General features: G+C 39.1%; 2 protein-coding genes across 2 annotated transcripts in view; one reads left to right on the forward strand and one right to left on the reverse strand.

Moving 5' to 3' along the window:
* Positions 1–15,146: 15,146 nt before the first annotated feature.
* Positions 15,147–19,043, forward strand: ccni2 (cyclin I family, member 2). The gene is made up of 5 exons (XM_034206729.1): positions 15,147–15,459; positions 16,560–16,716; positions 17,113–17,247; positions 17,531–17,605; positions 17,734–19,043. The coding sequence occupies exons 2-5, from the start codon at positions 16,603–16,605 to the stop codon at positions 17,932–17,934; spliced, it is 525 nt and encodes a 174-aa protein (XP_034062620.1). The 5' UTR covers positions 15,147–15,459; positions 16,560–16,602; the 3' UTR covers positions 17,935–19,043.
* Positions 19,044–19,693: 650 nt separating this feature from the next.
* Positions 19,694–22,448, reverse strand: part of sept8a (septin 8a) — a 45,372-nt gene continuing 42,617 nt past the window's right edge. Inside the window, exon 10 of the mRNA XM_034206727.1 lies at positions 19,694–21,577. Coding sequence (XP_034062618.1) covers positions 21,412–21,577 — 166 coding nt within the window. The 3' untranslated portion in view covers positions 19,694–21,411. The remainder of the gene's footprint in view (positions 21,578–22,448) is intronic.

Here is a 22,448-nt window from a genome sequence, read left to right on the forward strand (position 1 = left end):
CTACCATAAAATGTTTTTCCATTTTAGCTACAATGGAAAGCAAATAGCGGGTCACTGGGGAATTCAACCAGGGACAACAATTTTCCCACTCACCTCACATGGGGTTAGAGCGAGGACAAATCCAGCAGGAGGGCACTGTGAGTTATGCTGCTGGGAAGTCACTGTGAGTTCATTTGCATATCTTTAGCTCATGTGGGTCTGAAACTTTGAGGCAAAAGATGAATTACACTTTTACCAAAAGGGACTTGCAAATTGAAATCTGATTAAATACTTAAAAAAGTAAAGAAGGCTGTTTTAATGTGGAGCATAGCCAAAGGTCCACTGAAGACACGTACACACAAGCTGTTAAATAAAGAATGTGTCAATTTGTCCTTAAGATTCATGATGTGCTCCACTTTAAACACTTCCTCTTTTGATGCAAGACTGACAACATTTCTTTCATTTCGATGCCAGTGGATATGCACACAGTCAGAGAGTCAAAGCCACATAATGGCCGATGACAAACATCGTATGAATGCCAAAATGTAACGATCTATGAGGTCAATTCTGTGAGTCAACATGTGTTAATGCTTCAGACCTCCCACACACAGTAATGATATTTGTCACAAATTAAAACAACAATCCATTAGATTGTGTAAATGGATGTGTTCTGATTGAGATGTTAAACCATATGTAGTAATAAAAACTGTTGACATCCTGTCACTGAAACTTTCTGATACGTAATGGAATATATGTATTTTTACCTGCATGAAACATGAAAGCGTCTTGCTCACGAAAGTGTAACTTTCTGCCTCAAGTCAAGAAAATGAATCATTAGCCATGAACTTTGCTCCTCATTTGGTCAAGTTCACGCCCCCCACGCTTGTCATTTTTCATGATGAGCCTATGGCATCCTTAAAGCTGCCACAAATGCTGGAGAAGGGATTATTCAAGAACACAAACTAACGCTGGTGTTGACCGTTGACCTTAACCTTGCTATTTTTACCACATCTTTAGTGACCTGTACACCCTCAGCCACATACAAATCCACACTGATAACCTATTATGCAACCTATAAACGTCTTGTTTTTATAATCTGAAATGGTGGTATATTTCAAAATAAAACATCACTCTGGAATTATACAATCTAGTTGATAGAAAAATAGTATTCGTTTTATAAAGACATGTCAATTGTGCTTGGTTTGACCCTGTGAAAGTAAATGATGATAAGACCATAAACTAATAGCTGTGATGCATGATGCCAATCTATACATTTTTATTTAATGAAATTACATCTCAGGCTACATTGATGTAAAGCCACACATGGGATTGGCAGATCATAAATATAAAATGCAACTGAAGTACATATGAATGCATGTACATAGTATTTGTGCAAAAGAAAGGCTGACTTAAAAGAAATGTAAGACAAGATATTGTTATGTATTAATGCCTCACGTGGTCTGAACAGATTGAGAACATTTAAGCTGTGTGGTGCACTGTAACAGCTGGGCTTTGAACCAACATGACTTACAGTAGAATGAATTCATGCATTTGGTTATGTGTGTGGCCTCATGGGAAACCCCTCACTTCTCCCCACTGAGCATCCTTCTTTATGCAGACCCTTGCTCCCTTTTAATTTTCCCAGCTTCCAAGCCTTTGAACCAAGTGTTAGTTCATTCATCAATATGTATTTCCCTTTACATCACTTTGATGGTGAAGCCCTTTAAATGTTTAATTTAGTTCAGCGCCATTAAACAGTTATGCCTGAGTATTTTCATTCTAATGTACACATTATGGCACAGCCTGCATACAGCTGTGTGGGGATGACCTGTTTACTCTGCACCATGGTGGCCTTGTTTTTCTATTTTCTAGATTTGTCGGTTGTTGACTTATGTGAAGCTCTGAATTGAGTTGTTGTTGAGAGGTGCTATACAAATAAATTAGTCGTGTTGTCTTAAAGAACAAAGTCCTTCCACAGTCTAAGCTTCGTAGCCCTTTTTCATTATAGCAGTTTATCTTTTCCTCCATGTCCATGACATAACAATTAGTAAGGGATGGTTGTGTTGAAATTGATTTACCTCAGCAACTTCAGGACAAGAGAAAAAAGTGTGTAGTTAAGACTGAATAAGAGAAGACGTCAAACAACTCCCAGATGACGCCAAGCACTACAGGACCGTGACCTGAAAACCTCCTCTGTACCAGGAAGACCTAATAAATACAATACATTTTTTATGGCTTTAACAATAGGCACATCTACTCTCACTCTTACACTGCCTGTGCTACTACTTCTAAGGTTGTCCCGTATCTGTGTGTGTGGCTGTGTGTAGTTTGTGTGAAAGTCCTGCATGAATACAATCTGTCTTTTACTTTCCCTGTTCCCCAATTACCAAAGGTAATTCTAAAACCCATGTGACCACATTGAACACATTAGCTCCCTGTTAGCCCCACTCACATCCCATCTCCTCTCCCTCTGTCAACAAACTCCATCCTCTATTTTATTATTTGCCTTTAATCCATCACAGTAAACAGACACTGACTGAGGTCCTATGTCTTTAAAGACAGTTATAATGAATACAATGCTGCTCAGGGGAGAGGAGCAAGAAGCCTTTCACAGGAGGACACTGCACACAATTACAGGGGGCAATCCACTTATTTCCCATCACAGTATCTTGTACTCTGTGACTCAAGTTGTGTTGTTTTGAATAATCTCTTGAGCTGGGAAGAATTTTGAGAAAAAAGCCTGCATTATAAACGATTGGTGTACATTTTGTAAGACAGACAGTTTTATTGAAAGAGGCTGCATTATGGGAAGTTTCAATTCTTTTGAAAGTGAATCTGCTGAAACACCCAAAATTAGAAGTGTTTATAATGAAGCCATTTGTATTACAGGTCATGGTAATCTCACTATCATATACGACTATATGTATGTTTTATGATTTCATTCAGAGGCATCAACTGGCCATCTATTCAGTTCACTGGAGCTGATCTGATGGGACAGTCAAATTATGATATTTATTCAACAAAATCAATATCATTTTTAATGTGCTTGAATAAAATAACATGCCTATTTAAGCACATATGATAACGTATTATCATTTGGGCAAGGGGAATTAAACACACAAATCATTGAATTGATATTTTCTCACATATTTGCTGGTCATGTGTGGATTTATGGGACACAGAATGACTTTCGTTTTAAGAGACAGCACACGGAGTATTAGCCATCTGATTACAGGGGGTAAATGATTAAACAATATTTGAATTCACACAAAGGGTGCAACAGAAGAGTGAATCACCAGTAAAGAAATATGTGGATCCAATTAAAAGCGCTGTACTCAAAAAGTGCTAACCATGTAGATCAAATGAAAAGCAAGTATATATACAGGGCTGCACATAACTGGTGCGCAGGTGCGCATGCGCACCTCCGCCAAAAAAAGAGCACCGGGTCATTTGAAACAAAGCGCATTTGCGTACCAACATTGAGAGAGGGAGAGAGAGAAGGGAGAAGAGAAAAGAGAAAATAGAGGAGAGAGGAGAGATGAGAGAGAGAGAAGAGAGAGAGAGAGAAAGATATTTGCGAGTTGCATACATGTATGAACCATGATATGAACTCAGGGTCGGCCCGTAGCCCTGGCTAGATGTTCGCCTAGGGCGCCAGATCTGTGGAGGCGCTGCGCTGGCAGTTCTGGGAGGGAAAAAAACATTTTGACCGTTGGGGCTCATCCTAATTTTCGGCCTTGATGTAACAATAAATGTAACACCCTTTTCACCCCGGTTACACGTTTCATTTGCCCTGTACGATGGGCGCTGTAAGTGATGAAAATGGGGGGTGTTGGTTTATCTGGCGCCCGCAGCTCATAGCCAAAATGCGAGTGAGCGAGGGAGGGTGCACCGGTACCAGCGCTGTTGTTATTAGAATCTGGTGCCGTGCTAGCTGCTCTAACGGAGATAAGAAGAATATGTTTCTACAATAATGTGGAGGGAGAGTCCTCTCCATTCAGACTGATAACTACAGCTCAGTGAGGTAAAGTCTAAGTTCAAACGGTTTGGTCGCAATTTATGTAAACACATATTTCCAAGGCACTCCTTTATAATTATTGGGATAAACAGGTTTTAAATCATTCCAATGTACTATAGGACAGTAACCAAAAATATCCTTTAAAACTGGAGAGATAAAAAAAAATGCATAAATAAATGTTAAGGTAAAATAAGATATGAATGAACAACACAAATAAAATAAGTTACATTCATTTGTTATTGGCTATGGTAGGTTATTGGTTATATTCACATACTTATTTGATTACATCCACTTGTCTAAGATGACAACAGAGACTTTCGACCCAAAACCAGCTGTTGACTTGTGGATGCAAGCAGCTAATCGCAGACTCAACCAGAGAGAAAGAAGTAGGCCTACATCATCAGCTACCATGTCTGACAGAGAGGAAGACAGTGAGGAGAACAGTCAGGAGGGTAGTGATGACAGCTTGTAGGATTACTGCTCGTGCTAATGTTGTCTTGTGTTCACCTCTGCATGTGTGTTCTGTGTTCACCTCTGCATGTGTGTTCAGTGCCGTGTGTCTGGCAAATAAAGTCAAGACCCCCTCAAAAGTTACGGTTTATTTCATTTTAAGGATGAGCACCAAGCAACATCTCCAGGTGCTCCTTTGAGAACCAGGGCAAAAAAGTTATGTGCACCCCTGTATATATACCATCTTATTACATCTAGAGAACTACACATGATAATAGAAACAACCCAGGAGTTCCGAAACTAATTAATAGCAATACTTTTATAAACCAGAGCGAGCTAGTCTCAGACACTGGAAACCTTTTTTTGTTTACAATCTGTTGAACAATCTACTGCTTATATAACATTTGTGTTATGACAAAACAAATCCAAGAAAGGTTGCCGTACCGGAAAGATTTATTGTCAGCTTGGTTTTATTGCCATTTCCAAACTTTCCAAATGTCACCACTCAATAACAGTACAAGTCTTATCATTTCCAGCCATGTACACTGTGTTGTTATAGTCGGAAATAAATAAATCTCTTATGTCACAGGCTTCTTTTGTGGTACACTTCTTTTAAGTTCCTAGAAAAAATGTGTATCCTCATCCCCCGCTAGCATATAAATGTATTCGGATACATTTATGTATATGTTGCTCCTGTGGGGATTGTCCACAGTATACCGAATGTATGTAAGTCGCTTTGGATAAAAGCGTCTAACAAATGACATGTAATGTAATATAATATGTAATATGTAATATCTATACCACACTACTTATGTATACCTCTCAGTTTTGACCTCAGTTACTGTCGGTGATCAAGGTTTTCTTCAGATGGGTTCTTCCTACTTTAATGTTATTTGATTGTAATTTGTATCCTCTTTGTACTTTGTGTGTGTTGCATAACAGCAGCAACACGATATGTCAGCCCTTAAAGTATACTTAATAGCTCAGTTTAACCAACCTATACTAATCTACAAGAGACAAAAACAATAAAGTCTGCTGATCCCAGGGCGGCGATATGTAACCGCATGATATAATGAACAATGTTAAACACAAAGGTAGACAAAAGAGTGTTCACTGGTAGGTATACGGAGGTGGAGAGAGGAGAGCCCGAGGGAGCTGAACTTATACTCCAGTACCAACCAGCCTGCAAATAAACTATGTTCAGTGAATAAACAATGCTGTGTTTTTATATCTTCCTTTACACTGACTTTACTTTTCTTTTTGAAGGTGATGAAACAAAATGAAGTGGTTGATAGCATCCCTTAAACTGACTTGAGTGTGATTATCAAGGTGTGAGCATGTGTGTACTGTATGTGCGTGTGTATTTGTGCGTGTGTCATAATACCCAGATTATTGCGGCAGGCATTATTACACAGCTGTTAGAAACATGTCCTCATTTAAAAATGGGAAGAAAAACAATTATTTGAGCAGTTGGAGTAAATAAAGTAGAAAGGGCTCGTGTGTGTGTGTGTGTGTGTGTGTGTGTGTGTGTGTGTGTGTGTGTGTGTGTGTGTGTGTGTGTGTGTGTGTGTGTGTGTGTGTGTGTGTGTGTGTGTGTGTGTGTGTGTGTGTGTGTCCATCACTTAATTAATGAGCACCTTCCAGGCAGGTTGCTCTGATGAGGACTGGTGCTCTCCTTTGCACAGAGATGAGGAATGATGGTGGCAGCCCAAAGTCTAATTATAAAGTGAGCCTAACAAACCAGCCGTTCGTGTGTCTCTCACTGCTGAATGCCTCTGAGGAGTAAATCCAGAATTGTCTGGTAATTTTCATTTTGTCTTTCATGTGTTGTGCTTCGTCAGTGAGGTGATGGTTGGTTTGTTTTGTGCCTCCTCCTCCACCTCCGCTCCCTGCTCCTACGTAATGGCTGCTCTCTCCGATGCAACCTCCCCCAGGTGACTTTTTTCCAAGAAGTAATAACATGACCAACAGGTTGTCATGGTTATTAAACTATAGCAACCAGACCTTGAGATACCATACGATATACTCTAAACGTGATCTACTGCATGTGGGAGGAAGTTTGCACATTTGAGAACTTAATATATTCTCATAAGCACTAAAGAAGATGCTGATAGTTGTTGGGGAAATAATTTCCAAGGCCCATAACTTTGACCCAGTTTATCAGTTCAAACTGTCCTGACTGAGCACACGCACCTGTAACCTTGGCTGCTGTGCTCTCAGTGTTTTGTCTCCCTGTTCCTGCCTGTTGGCGTCAGCTGATAGAGGTGTTATGATTCTATCTTGTTATGCAGCATGTTGATTATTCTCTCTGAACTAGCTAAATACACGGGTCTGGGGTAGAGTTCTTCAGAATTGACGTGGCAACTCTACCGTGAAGTCAGACCTCTGACTTGGGACTTGTTTTGTGAATTCTCCGGCCGAGGCTCCAAATAAACCATCAGTGTTTGACATCAAAGCTCCAGCTCTCCCCGTGTCTCCTTTTGAGTCGGTAACTCCTCCTGCATTGCTACACAGAAGTTTCCCCCACAATAGTGTATCATCAGCAAAATCATCAGATCAGAACACATGGCCATCACAGACGAGGAGGTGATTTTTGTTTTAAGGTGTTAAAATGTAAAAGAGTTACAATAGCACAAGATTTCCTTGTTCATCTTGGATTATGAAACGTCTAATAACTCCAATATGGGCAGAATATCCTCACAAATCTCAATTAAACTCTTGATGAGAGGAAAAAAAGTCGCTCCCAGGTATAACTACCGTAATACTATACAATGGTGGACAATTAGCTGAGTAATAATGATGATTATATGCTGCGTAGTTTCATCCAAGCAATCTGATGCCATTCATCTTAATTAGCCTAATGCTCATGGTAAAACACTCTCAATACTGATTAGGCCTCAATTTAATTCTTCACCCATGGTGCTATAGGGAAGTGATTCAAATGGAAGAAAATGTTTATACCATTTTAAGCACTTGGAAGAGACTTTAATACATAGAGTAAACAGGTATGTACAAAAAGCTCCAAGTGTTGCTCAGCTAGACAGAAATGGTTTTACACTGGAATTGGTACTGGAACTTTTAAACAAAATTATAATAAAAAGGTGAGGTAAACATCCAAGGTCAATACTCCAATTACAAAATCAAGTACCAAGAGGGGGATAAACAGCACAAACTAAACTCCACACTAAAATTAAAAGGTTTTTCGATAATTAAGATAACTTTAATAGAAGCTTGAAAGCCAAAAGGCGACACAAGTATCAGAGAGAGAAACTACAATTCAGAAAGATATTGCGTTTCCCAGAAATTCCTACTGCTGCTCTGCTTCCCAAATGATTTTATTATATAATATCTTCCTTTTTTTTGTACTCAAGAGAGCTTTTGTGCAGAATATTTTGAAAGCAGCAGAGCTCCCTGTGTAACCACACTGCCCCCTATTGATGGAAAAGATCCACAGCATCATGCATGGTGCTCCTCTCCGCCTGCTGCCAACAGATAACCAGGACGCTTTGTGAGAAGACTGCTCTGTCATATTTAATAAAATGTCACCTATCAAACCGTTTCCTCTCACAAAGGAAAACGTGACACTTGCTCCACTAGGTTAAAAAGCACAGGGTGAGTGCTCATTAGAGGGGAAGAGAGTAAAGATTGAAAAATATATCCAAGGTCAAACAGAATTCTCAGGCTTCAGGCTCTAAGTAGTAAAACATGAAACTGCCGCCAACTCATTTAAGTTGTTTTACAGTAGTTGTGTAAAGATGATTTAAGAGAGTACTTGTGTTTGGTTTTATAGCTACCAATGAAATAACTCCTCATCATTTAATTGTTGCTGTAAAAAGAACATGAATAGATAAACGAAACAGACCCATGTATGAATGAAGGCACCTCTACAATTTCAGATTTTCACCAAAATATTAGTTTCTTGATACATTTATTTGAATTCCTTTTTACAGGAATTAATAAGAGGTGGATTGGGGATGTAACCGTCCACTGTTTCATCTCCATTCATTATGCTCCATCAGACACACTGACTGTACAGAGTAATAAGACAACCTGCCACTTTTCCATTAAACAGACCATGACATTGATTGAGCTGGCTCTGATGTTATTATCTCGATGTTTTCCACCTTCAGCGTACAACCTTTAATAATGACATAAAGGCGAAAGGAGAAAGGGAACACATTTTTTGCATAATTCAGACCCACTTTGTGATAATGGTCACGCTACGGGTGTCTCTCCCTGCTCCCATCTATCCACCACTTTCTTTCTTCTCTAACCCTAACGATATCAAGTCTCCCCCTCTGGAAATTCTCTACTAAAGCTTTTCAAGACTGGCAGGGGTGAGATCTGACATCCGAGAGCCGGCGTGGGGTGCTTCAGACGAAGAGAAGAAAGAAGGATTTTTATTTATTTTTTAATAAATGAGCAGTGAATGGGTGTGCGTAGTTCACCATTTCATCTTGATATCACAGGGCTGATGAAGTGTAAAACATGACAGGGGTTAAGGGAAGCTGTTGAATGGTCAGCACCTCTCTTAACATCTGGCCTCTGTCTCCCTCCAGTGGCAGGAGGGTAGCTCCAACAGGATATTTATGGTCATGTCAGCTGGCAGGAAGGAAGACTCACTGCCTCTAAGGATTACTGTAGCTTTTTCATGGCCAACTTCCAGTCGCTCTGCCTGTATCTGCACTGTGAGTGGTCGATGGATACGTGGAGAATACATAGTGAGGTCTGTTGGCCAGAAACCATCTGCTCATCTACTTTAATGGTTTTACTTGCGCCTATTTGCACAGTAGATGCTTATAGCTGAGCAGGATGGCTAAATATAAAAAAAGACACTGTCCCTGTTACAATATGAAGTGTCAAAAAGACCAATTAAAAGCTAACAATGTGGTTAAAAGTAGTATTGGCCCACTGATTACACTATCATTGTGTTTGTTGTGAAAACTGCTCCCAATTTCTGATTTATTGGACTACTGCAAACTAACTTTAAAATCCTTCTCAATTTGGTAGCATTAATGATTATATTTCAATATCTAGCAGGCTACATGTTAATATCCACCAAAATGCTGTTGAAACACAACATTTGAACATGAAATGGTGTTGGAAAAGGTAGTAGAGAAAAACATGACCGTCAATCTGACTGCATATCTGAAACAAGGCTACAGCTCTGCTAATGGATCTACTGTATACAGCGGTTGATTAGTGCTTTAAGCTCAATGCTAATGTTAGCATGCCAACTTGCTTACAATGACAAACCAAACATGTTGATGTTCAGCAAGTATAATGTTTAAAGTGCTCCGCATGACAGCATGCTTGCATTTGCTAATTAGTACAAAGTATAGCTGTGGGCTGTGGCTGATGAAATTAAATTTCCAAAAGGAACCTATTGCACAAATCAAAAGTCTGAGCTCTTGATGACATTTAAGGGGACACCACAATTAATCTATAGCTGGATATAAATGTGTGTACATTTTACTGAAAAACCCTCTAATGACACTAGATTTAAAGAAAGGGGGGTACCCAAAGTTAAGTAGATTCATCCTCTCTGATTTCATGGCAAGCCATCCAATCTGATTTTTATTTTATAGAGACTCGGACAGTTTAAATACTTCACCATGTTCAATAATGGAGTATTTTAAACTGTATAATGTGACTTAGACAGTTTATTCTTCTCTATCTATCATCTATAGGGATGTGTACCATCAGTAGTGTGGGCAGTACATAATGTTCAAACAGAGAATTCCTGAAAATCTGTACGTCAGTTTAGCTGATGCAAAGGCTACAATGCTTGAGAGGGGCCTCAAAAGATAAAAAGAAAAGAAAACCATTTCAGTTTGGTCCGACAGGCAGTGATCAAAGTCAGAGATTAGACATGTCTTTGGGAACATAATGTGCTCAGTCGGGTGCACAAAGCTTTCCTGACAGGACAAAGTTGGTTGTGGGTTGACATTGATTTACGGTGTGGTGCTGAACATTCTTTGGCTAAGAGGGTAGAGTGGAGACATAGGGGGTCTGCAGACACTTTTCAAACTCTTGTTAAACTGATCAGAGCTGACTGTGTTCAATCCATCACTGAGATATCAAGCTAAATATGTAGAAGCTCCTTCTCGGTTTCACACTTAGGATCCAGGAAGTTGAAGCCAGTGTTCCCCCGAGGCTCTGTGAGTGTTTTCATCTCTTGTACAAGCAGTCCAGCTGAGCTCCCTAGTGAATACTGTCGCACTGTATATGATTATATATGTATTTCTTCTGGGTAATTCAAGCTAAATGTTTCATCTTTTACATTTGCATGTGTAGATTTTCTGATTTATCATTACCATTTCAAAAGACAATCACTGCTTAAGGGGATATTTATGCAGCACTTTATCTCTTTGGAAAATAGTTGCTTTTTATGCAAGGCCACCACAATTGTATACCATCATACTTATGGCTTTGACTGAGAATTTATAAATGTTCAATGTAACAAAGTCTTAGTTGATCAATCATTTAGTATGTTGCAACAATTGTTACCAGGGGCCAAAACCATGATGTGCCTTTCTTTGACAAAGCTCCAACAAAAGCTCCAAAAGAGTTACTTGCAAAAAAATGCAAGCTATTTGAAGCTGTGACCGGCAGGTTTTTCATATATTTTACATATGAAATGCCAAAAAACATTAATTAATTAATGCATAATGGACAACAAATATTAAAGCCAAATGCAAGGTCATCTTATCTCAAAGTCTTTCTCACCAGAAAGAGTAACAATTGTAAAAGATGTTATAAAACATATTATCATGAATATTGAATAAAAACTTAGCCTTGGTTAGCTCTGTCCCTTTATCTGGTTTCTGGTTTGATTTAATTATTGATCTACTAATTTTCAATCCAACAGGGCTCCAAAGAAGTGAAACTGTAAAACACTATAGAGAGATGTGCAGAGTGTATAGTTCACTTAACCCTGTTTTAAAGATTTACTTCATCACTGGCAACAGAATGTGGCTTAAGGCCGAGAGTCAAAGCAAGGTAGGAAAGTCTGAAAGTATTGCGAGACAGGCTAACACATTGTCAGTTTTGTTCTTATTATGGGATTTGTTGACAACAAGAAAAATATAGCAAATAGTCAGCCTCAGACTTGAATAGACATGTAAGGTAGGCACATCCATTTTATCCCCCTCTACTGTAAGCACAGTATAATGCCCTCAGTGTGTGAAATGTTTTCCCTGGCTCCCATGGGAGTTAGCAGTGGTTTGGTCTCGTAGTCGCACAGACCCACCCAAAAAGCAACCTGGCCTAAGAAAAAATGAATATTAACAGTTTCCAGCTCTGTCACATTCACACTGGTACGTATGACTGAGGGTAATGGAATGTAAACCCGCACACATATCTGTGCAAATACGCAAAACGTCTTGTCAGCAGAGGATACAGCATGATAAAGAGAATGACAGGGTTACTGTACGTGTGATTTCAAGCCCACGGAATATGAGAATGACCTTTTGATTTATAAAATAAAAACTATTCTAATCTCACCCACAGAACAAACAAAATGTACAAGTCAAACACAATCTGAATTGATATGGGACACCACTGTGTTCCCACTGCTACACTCTGTCAACATGCAGATATGCTGCTCACTGTGCCCGTCTTTCCTTATCAACATTCCTGTCGTGACCTTGGCTCTGACACACTGGTCAACTTTGTTTTTTTATCCGTCAGCTGTGTGAGGTGAGCCAGAGTTGAAAGCGAATAGTTTCTACCCATAGCTGACATCTGTTGACTGGGGTTAGGGGACATTTGTTGACTCTATATGCGGACAGAGAGCGTCTGGAGCTTTGGAAAATGTTTTTACTGAGGTCACACAGAGGCTGAAACAATCTCTGTAATTTCATGTATGTTGTGATCTAAAAAGGTTTTTGCATGAGGCACACTTTACTGCTAACCTACATCAGGGTCAGAGAAACAATAACAATCCTGACATGTTTCTGGTACAGCTAAAATAACTGGTTGAAAATTCAAATGTAATCACACATGTGTTTCTGTCCATTCATCTCTATAACCAATTGCACAACAAGAAATAAGGACAGATACTTTTTCAAGCCAGCTTTCTACCTCAGCACACAGCATTTAGTATATTTGTATTTAAGCTTGATTCAGTCCTCACCATTGAGTATCTGCTGCTGCTTTTCATGTTGCTTCTATAATATAATGTGTTTTTTTTTTTAATTGTGTCTGGATGTGATATACTGCTTTAAAATATACCCTGTTTAATCTCAGATTTTGAACATCTAAATTATTTGTCTTCTTAATAAAGCAAAATTAGATATTAAAGTATTGTGCATCAGGTTATATTCTAAACGTCTTTTTTGGGAGCAAAAGAGAGAAAAAGCTACTGCAGAAAAGGCTATTGAGCAACAATGAGTAAGGATTGCAACATTTTCCAGTGTTGCAATCTCAGCCTTGGATTGGTTTTGTTATTCTGATGGTGGAAAAGTTTGAGGATTAGTTTTATCATCAGTTGAGATGGCATTGAGATGTATTTATGTTTGTAATATTGTTGACATTTTGACACCCATATCCAGAAAGACTTTGTGCACTATGTCATCAAACTACAGTGCAAACAAAAATATTACTTTGGGATTGTGGAGCCTTGAAAATATGCATTTCTAGTACCACTTCAGTTAGGTAGGAAAAAAAGAGAATAAAAGCAAAATAAGAAAAGTATAAAGTATTTTTTTCATAAGGTCCATGGTGTATTATTTGGAACATTACCTGAGTGTGTGTACCTGTTGGTAGTTCAAGTGCATCTGGTTATGGTTCTTTGATAGCGATGTTGGTCGGCCAGTTATAGTCTCTTTCAGGAAGGGCTGAAGCAATAAGTGGATAATCGATTAGTTGATTACAACATTAATCATCCACTATTTATATCGTCAAAAAATCAGGTGAGCATTTTCTAAGGCAAAAATGTTACCACTTTAACATTTAATGTTTTCTTTGTCTTCTGAGACAAAGAAAACTATAGCGCCAAAGATCGCAGGGGGGGCGTCAGGCCTCAGATGATTTGAGGCCAAATATCATATTTAGATTTTTTTTTTACATATAATTGTAACGCAATACATGATTGTCACTAAAAGACTTGTCTCTACAATACAATAAAATATAAAAAATAATTGATTAATTAATTTGAATAAAAATTCAAGTTAGTAGGCCTAGCTATTATAGGCATAAAAAGTCAAGTGTCCAAACCAGGCTTTTCTGGATAAGCGCATTTTTAAAACATAGTCATTGTCCATGCCGGTTTCAGTTGGATTATTTGTCACAGTTGCTCCGATGAGATCGGTCTCCTCCATTTTGTAGATTATTTACGATTTTTGAATCCACATAAACACATCGGCAAAATCCGGCTTACTTTGAGCATGTGTTTTAAACAGTTTAATCCCTTTGTGAATTGTTTCCACTTGCGCCGTCCTTTAATTTCTTCATACAGCGGGAATCCAAAGGAATTAATAATGAGTCCAATAACCATCAAAGTCACTCCAATAGTGCTCCTTAATTACGCTTTCATCCTCCTTTAACAAAATAATTCACATTCATCCAGTTTGTGACAGTAGTTGTAGCATTTTTTAGACTTTTAAACTTTATTACCGCTGTTCCCCCCCCCTCCGTGTGTGTGTGTGTGTGTGTGTGTGTGTGTGTGTGTGTGTGTGTGTGTGTGTGTGTGTGTGTGGGGGGCGGTTCTAGAGGGGGCAGGGGGGGCCAGTGCCCCCCCCTAACACTGACCTCTGACCCCCCCTAACACTGACCTCTGACCCCCCTGTGGCCCTCCTAACAATGAAAAGTTTTTTTTTTTTTTAAATGTATATTTTCTGGTACTCGGTTTGCCAAAAACCGCAGGATTTTGTTGCTGTAATGTGAGATTGTGCAGACACCCTTATGTAAAGTAGAGATGTAACTGTTCATTGCCTTTATTTTTATATGATGTTAGTGCAAACATTGCACTATAACTTAAGCTGAAGCTAACAGTAATAACTATAAGATATATCTGAAATAAATAAGTGTACTGAAACAAATACCAATAACTGTATTGCATTGTTTTCTTATGCGCAATTACTTCATACTGTCTAGTTCTCTTTTTCGTCCTGCATTTATTGTGCCCCCCTCAGAAAATAACTGGCCCCCCAGTGGCCCCCCCCAGTCAAATTGGTCTAGAACCGCCACTGGCTGCTGGACAAAAGCTAACAATTAAAAAGTCACTTTCTGTAATAAGGAAAATAATAATTCAAGTACGAGCATGAAAAAGGAGAGTAAAAGCATTAATAGTAATAATCTGAGATCTAAAAAAGTGAGAGTTTTCATTAATTGCATGAAACTGACGCCCCAGTAATTACTATAATTGTGTCTAGTTCTCTTTTTCGTCCTGCATTTATTGTGCCCCCCTCAGAAAATAACTGGCCCCCCAGTGGCCCCCCCAGTCAAATTGGTCTAGAACCGCCACTGGCTGCTGGACACAGTCTGTCTCTCAGGATTCATTCACAGAGAGAGGATGAACCTAGAGTTACACTTTTCAGCACCTTAACAAATATATTGTTGGGTTACACACTATAGAAATCTTCCATTTTCAGTTAAAGCTCGACCATTTTGTGTGAGGGGTCCCGTATGTCTGACCTACTAACACATTTATGTTTAATAGATGGAGTGACGTCACGGAGGGGCGGAGTCACGAGCGTTCAAAACACAGCTTGGCCTCAATCCTGCCTGATTCTTTTTGCTTCCTGCCTAATTTTTGCGCTTATTTTCTCCTCTCACCAGTTATGTAAAGTACTTCGCGCTTTGTAGCCTTTATTTTATTTTTATTTTTTATATAATGAGGCTGCTTTCCGTATATTCACCAAAAAACACATATTTCTCCCTCGGGATAGATTTCTCAAACAGCAGCCTACTGTTTGCTTGTTTGTTGCTTTCAAGGAATATGGACTAATTGAGAAACCGTATAAATGTACCTGCCGTCGAGGGGATATCCTGCGTTTGTAATCGAAGAGGTAAGACTGATCAAAAGGTGGAAGACAAATGTGTTCTGGCCACAACTGTTCAAGGGTCCGCAGCAGCTGCAGCTCATTATCCCGCCTGGATACCTTTATCCTGTGTGTGTAAAATCCCTCAGCGGACTAAAGTCACACATATTTAAACGTTTTGCATGAAGTCTAGTTTTTCAATCCTGTGCTTCCAGCCTTCATAGACTGAATGGCGATGTTGTTGTGCAAACAGCCATTTCCTGCTGCATACTTGGCTCTTTGAGCAGAGAGCGGTATTTCTGTTTACCATATTACTAAGGCGGCCAGAACTGATGCTTTAAAGTTTATGCACAATAGGAATTCTCTAACATTCTTTAAAAATGTCCCAAACTTAAAGCTGCTCTTCATACTCTCGTGTTTAGCTACATTTGTGTAGTAAGGAACATTTCTGTATATTTAATCCTTTGTTGTCCTCAGTTGTGGGATGTAACTAAGTACTTTCACTCAGTACTGTACTTACTAAACTTTATTATGTCCACTTTGGCTACATTATAGTTTACTTCTACTCCTCTACATCTCAGAGGGAAACCCTGAGATTTGACCTTCAGTAAATTAACTTGACTGCCATTGTTCACTTGTCACTCTCAGATTGATTTATTAAGAGACAAATATAGTAGTGTAGTTTAAGTTAGCTCCACCTTGACCATCTGCAACATTGAAGTGATTAATACATTTCACAATTGTATCACAGATAAGATTCTGAAATGTATCATTCTGCATAATTATTACATTTTTGATACTTTAAGTATGTTTTGAGACAACTTTTTGTTGTACTTTTAAAGTTTTTAATGCAGGGCCTTAACTTGTGACAGATGATGTATTAACTGTGGTAATAGTTTTCAAAACCAGTTGTCTTGCATCCTCATAAAATACAATAGAAGTGTAAATTGCAAAAGACAAGGCATTCTACTGATATAACGGCTAAATTAAATGTTGTTTTTGTACTTGCATTTGAGTGAAAGCAATGGGCACTCATAGGAAAGATAGATGCTAAATGCATTTTTAAGAGAAGTGTATTTCCCCATTTTAATGTCTTATCTGTTGCCTGTTCTTCTTCTTCTCCCCAGGTGTGTGTGCCCTGGGTGCAGCCCAGCCTGTGCTGTGGTGGCGATGAAGAGCCCCGGAGCTGCAGAGAGCCGGCGGCTGGTCGTCCTGCTGGAGGCGGCCCTGCTGAGGGAGGCTCGTCTCTGGAAGGTACCGCTCTTCAAGAATGGATGCATCCAGGTAAGTCTAGCATCTTTGTAAAGCACGTTATAATTAGTCATTAAAAGCCTAAAATGGAACAGAAACCCTAATCTTGGTCCTCTGTAAAATGAAAAGTTTTCCTTGTGTGACGAAGCAACAAGATTCATGTCTTAATTTTTAAAGCTAACAATTAAAAAGTCACTTTCTGTAATAAGGAAATTAATAATTCAAGTACGAGCATGAAAAAGGAGAGTAAAAGCATTAATAGTAATAATCTGAAATCTAAAAAAGTGAGACTTTTCATTAATTGCATGAAACTGACGCCCCAGTATAATTACTATAATTGTGTCTTTCTTTGGGGCTTTTTTTGGATGGCCTGTACTGCCAACAACCTGAATTATTATTTTCCAATCATTTTCTTCTTTGAACTCTCAGGGTGCTGACGTCTCCTCATCCCAATATCAAGAAATTATCTTTTGGCTTGGAGAGATGAACCGGCTGTTCCACTTCTGTCCAGAAACGTTTGCACTGGGAGTCTGTGTCCTTAACCGACTGCTGTCCACTGTCAAGGTAGACGGCTGCAACTAACGATATTTGTCATTATCAATTAATCTGGTGGACATTTTCTCGATGAGTTGTTTGGCCCATAAAGTCTTTTTTAAATAGTTAAAAAAATGACAATCCCAGTCTCTCCAAGCTGTTGACTTTACATTTCTAATTGTGTCAGAACATAGTATGATATAAAAAGTGTGTTAAAGAAGCAGTGAAAAACATCTTGATTTCTGGTGTTTGTTTTGACATTCTTAGATTGTCCTGCTTCTGAAGAACTAAATAGAGTATTCTCTTTTCTTAGGCCCAACCCAAATACCTGAAATGCATTGCTTTCACCTCGTTGGTCTTGGCTGCCAAAATCAACGAGGAAGATGAGGTAAGATCTTTTCCTAAAGATACGAAGAAACACGTCAGATAACCAAACAAAAAACAACAGAAGTCAATGCTATTTCAAATCAATACATTTATTTACTTCCCTATTTGTTTGTGTCTGTTTTTAAACAGGTAATAGGTTCTGTTCAAGACCTGGTTGTGCAGAGCGGATGCAGCTTCTCAACAGCTGAGATTCTTCGCATGGAGAGGATCATTCTAGACAAGCTGCAATGGGACTTGTACACCGCAACGGCAGTCGACTTCATTCACATAGTAAGTTGGCAGATAGATGGGCAAACAATACTTTTATTTTTATTATTTTCCTGGACCTGAGTTGTCCGAGCATCTCATAGCTGGACCTGAAATGCTTCGTCAACTCTGGTCCCGGTCTTGCCTAAAACCCAGCGGTACAAAAGCACACATTTTGCCATCATGCTTGCATCATGTTTGCTTCAAGACGGTATTTCACAAACCTTCACAAACCCCTACTCTCTCAGAAGAGATAAAGGTAAATTGGTCCCAGTAGAGATTGTGCATTTATTTGATTTCACTCATTGTTCCCATTATTATAAACTCCATTCCGTCCAGCTTGGGGTGAACACGTTTAGAACGTTGTAAGAGGTCAAGAGCAACTGTGCACATAATAAAATGGGAGTCCAATTAGAACATAATACATTTATATTTGGTTTTTCAATACATCTGAATAGAATCAATAAAATATTGTTCTAAATAATGACGTAAAATAATCTAAGGCTACCTGACCTCAACACTGATAAAAACCGAAATGTTATTGTTTTTGCGCACTTGTTCACTTGTTTTAAAGGTTAACAGATGGAAATCACCTTGCTTTCAGTTATTGCTAACTCTAAAAATCACTGCCTTTTCCCAATGTAAATATGATTTAATGTCAGCTGTCAGCAGAAGTGACAATTATAGAATCTGTTGAATCTGATTGTGGACAAAGACCCAATCGGCAGAAGGTCTGAAGAGAGCTGTTTATTCCACATAAGTCTGCATTTGCAAGCTGCTAGCAAATAACAGGCATGTTGCATATCAGGCCAAGGCACTTCTGACTAACTTCTGCCCAACTATTGATACCAAAACCCAGGGGGGGGGGGGGCGCGGAGATATAAGGTCCTTTTTTATTTATTAGGAGACCTCGAGAGACTTAACAGAAATGTTTTACCATCAGGGAATCTATAACGTGCTTTGAATAGTTGACTGTCTTTTACGTGAAAGTAGGGTTGTCATTGTTAAAGGTCCCATGCTGTGTTACTGAGTTTATGGCACAATATTGTTGAACAGCCTGGATCTAGTCACAGTAGTTTATTGTTAAACTTTTACAAATCATTGCCTAAGGCAGTAGCCACTGACTGAACTGTCCACACACACACACACACACACACACACACACACACACACACACACACACACACACACACACACACACACACACACACACACACACACAGTATACATCACTTCAAGGGACATTACATTGACTTATCCTAACCTTAACCAACACATGCCTAACCCTTACCCTAAACCTAACCAAGTCTTCACCCTAAAATTAATGATTCCCTCATGGGGACCTTCAATTTGTCCCCATAAGGGAGGCAAGTCCCCACACGTGACTGTGTAAACAGATTTAGGTCCCCACAAGTATAGTAATGCTAGGCCACACACACACACACTCTCTTCAGGTCCCTTCATGCTATCGCACCCAGGGCTGTATTCATAACGCTTTTAATAAGAAAACATCCAGCACTTTATGATAAAAGATCAGTAACTATAGCGCCAAGGAAACAGTTTGAACAACTCTTAATATGCTTCACATACATAGGGCTGCATGTTATTAAATAGATTCATACATTACTTCTACGGCAAATGTATGCAAAACCAGTTTATTGCATTCAATCTCAATTTGGTTATTTGATCTGTAAACTCTTTGTAAAACAAACTCCAGTAACTACTTTAGTTTTTAGCCACACTAGCAGCACAGCTTTTTGGATCACAGTGAAGTTGACTTAAAGCAATACAAACTGTTATTAAACTGAACATTACATCTTACTATGAATAAGGACGCAAACAGTTTGGACTGGAGGCCAGCATAGTGACGCTTTATGAATACAGCCCATCAGTTTTCATTACAAATAGTTCCACAAGAGTTGGCATTGATTCACAATATTCAAAGGATTTCCATTGTGTTGACTTGCTCAGTTCTAAGGATAAACATTCTCCACACAACAAATCTGACAGGGATTGAAGTTTTGCATTCTGTTAGTCAAAAATCTCATCCCGGACCAAAGCACAGCTTCATTCCCTCAACAAATAAATGCCAGCGTTCGATTTGTTTGTGATATTGAAATTTGCGGAGGAGTGATACATTTTCTTTAAAGCAGCAAACCATTAACTGTCACCGAAAAGCTGTTTGGCACATTTGAACTGATTCAGTGTCTTCTGCAGGACTAAAAATGGCATTTTCACAACTATAACGTGCATTTGACTGACATGGTGTCATAGGCTTACAGCGTGTTATTGATGTGAAGCTTTTATTTTCCTTGCACTTCACTTTATATATTCCAAAAAATATTTGAACATAAACAGACATAAAGCATCAATAAAAACTATATTAAAATAAAGAATTTCTCTTTTTATACTATTCAAATACTTTTGAACAATACTGTAATTACCTCACAATGGCATTCCCCCTGCCTTGAAGAAATAACTTTGCATTCTCTTTTTTCTATAAAACAGCTATCAGTAAAATCTATCTATTATTGGTCACCATGACACTTTGATATATAAAGAGGATTTACAGAGATGCTTTGTCATCAGCTCTCAATATTCTTAAATATCCAAATGAAGCTCTTTGAAAGGCAGAATCCGCTATGTGGCTCTCAAATCTTTCACCGTCTGAGACTGTATCGGGCTGTCCAATCGGAACACAAAGCTTCCTTTGTTTGCTACGTCACCCTGAATACTCCCTGCATTCCCATAGTGGAGTGAAGAATGGAAACTTGTGGAGGCAGTTTAGAAAGCTTGAAGAAGTCGAGAGCTGTTTTAACAAATTCCTTTTTGAATTTGGCACCACATTGCTGAATCTACCTTCCAGTAAATTCCTCTTTCTTTAAAAACCCATGGCTTATTTTTGCTACCGAGTAAGAGACAAAACTAAAGCAAATGACACAACATGATAGACATTTGACTGTAACAGAGAAACATCACAATGTGTTGGGTTTTTTTCTTCTGTTTTCTGGTCACTTTGTGATAAGACTAAGAAGAACTAAAACTCAAAGTGTCCTTTAACATCGAGCCTCAGGTTGTGAATTACAGTTCCGGCCTACAAATGGGAACACATACGCACTGCACGTACGATACGAACAAGATTACTATGATTCCTCAGGCCAACGGGTAGGTCTTCATAGGTTAAACCTGATGATGGGATGTTCTATCTGTTGCTCAAAGTGTCCATCAGCAATGAACACTTGAGAAGAGAACCACAGACTGCGAAGGGACATTGTCCTGGGTGGATGGGATGAAGGTTGGGTTAAAGGAATGAAAGATGTTTTGTGAAGGTTGGACATGAAATGCATTGATGTCATGTTGATAAGAGGTAAAGGCAATGGATGGAAGATGAGACAATAATGACATCATTATGTTAACGTTTTGGTCTCGTTCCGCTCCACTTCCCTGCTCTTCTCCGCTGTAGTTCCACGCCCTGCTCGTCTCCGGCCACCCTCACCTCGCTCCGTCCATCGGGCTGGGTTCCGCCTCGGACCCCGGGTCGCCTGCCGCGGGGCCGGGGCTTCAGAAGAGGCCTGCGGGGCTCCAGGCGGCGTTGTGGACCAGGCAGGTGCAGCACTGTATGGCCTGCCACCAGCTCTGGCAGTTCAAGGGCTCCACGTTGGCCTTGGCCATCATCACCTTGGAGTTGGAGGTGCTCACGCCCGATTGGTTCTCCGTATTTACCAACCTGCTGAAGAAAGCGCAGGTAAGAGAAAAGCACAGGCTCCTCCTCCATGATTATAGTTGGTTTGAGTGAAGAGAATGTGACATTATACCCACAGAGAAAATGTATACCAGAGCCCAACTGTGCTGAGGTTTAGAAGACTTTAGCTACAAAAACATTGGAAACTGAAAATAAACTAGTTGATTCAAAACAAAGATATTGCTTTACATTAATATAAAAGATCATTTAGAATTACATATTTTAAGAAATTATTAGAATCGTTTAGTTTTCAAATGTAAACTCTTTCACAGAGCACATTTTGGTTTCAAATACTTAATAACCAATGTGTCTAAAAATACAGTATACACTCTCAAAATTGTTTTACTCTCAAAAAAGATGGTAATTATCCATATGCAGTACATAAACTTCAATTTTTGTAAACCCATGACATCGCCAATCATTAGTCAAAAATAATCCTGTTTTGATAAAAAGGATGGAAAAGGGTTTAAAACTCCCCAGATGAAAATCTATTTACCATGGATTACCAGTTCTCTTTAAGATGCCAGTCCTTGTTTTTATCTTTAGATGTCCCACGCTATTTTGAAAAACCTCTCGCACCTTTTGCAGTGCAGAAACAGCATCAATTATCCTCCATACTGCTGGGTGTTTTGGATAAAAAGGCACATATTGGCACATTCAGATCAACAAATGCTGCTTCATGCTGCCAAAAACTGACACAAACACCCCTTTGGTTATTCATACGCTTATCCAGGTCCATCATGATCACACTGAGGAAGCTAAGAGAAGGGAATCCCACACTAGGGAAACACTTACACCCCATTTTAGGGTCAATGAAGGCTCTCAGTTTTCCACAATGGTCCTCTCAGAAAGGACT

Source organism: Gymnodraco acuticeps, unplaced genomic scaffold (assembly GCF_902827175.1).
Source record: "Gymnodraco acuticeps unplaced genomic scaffold, fGymAcu1.1, whole genome shotgun sequence".
Taxonomy (NCBI): Eukaryota; Metazoa; Chordata; class Actinopteri; order Perciformes; family Bathydraconidae; genus Gymnodraco; species Gymnodraco acuticeps.

Excerpts from the sequence above, each read along its gene's own strand:
- ccni2 (XM_034206729.1), top strand. The coding sequence starts at position 16,603 with ATGAAGAGCCCCGGAGCTGCAGAGAGCCGGCGGCTGGTCGTCCTGCTG. Across the intron at positions 16,717-17,112 it reads TCAAGAATGGATGCATCCAG|GGTGCTGACGTCTCCTCATC; the intron begins GTAAGTCTAGCA and ends TTGAACTCTCAG. Across the intron at positions 17,606-17,733 it reads AAATCAACGAGGAAGATGAG|GTAATAGGTTCTGTTCAAGA; the intron begins GTAAGATCTTTT and ends GTTTTTAAACAG.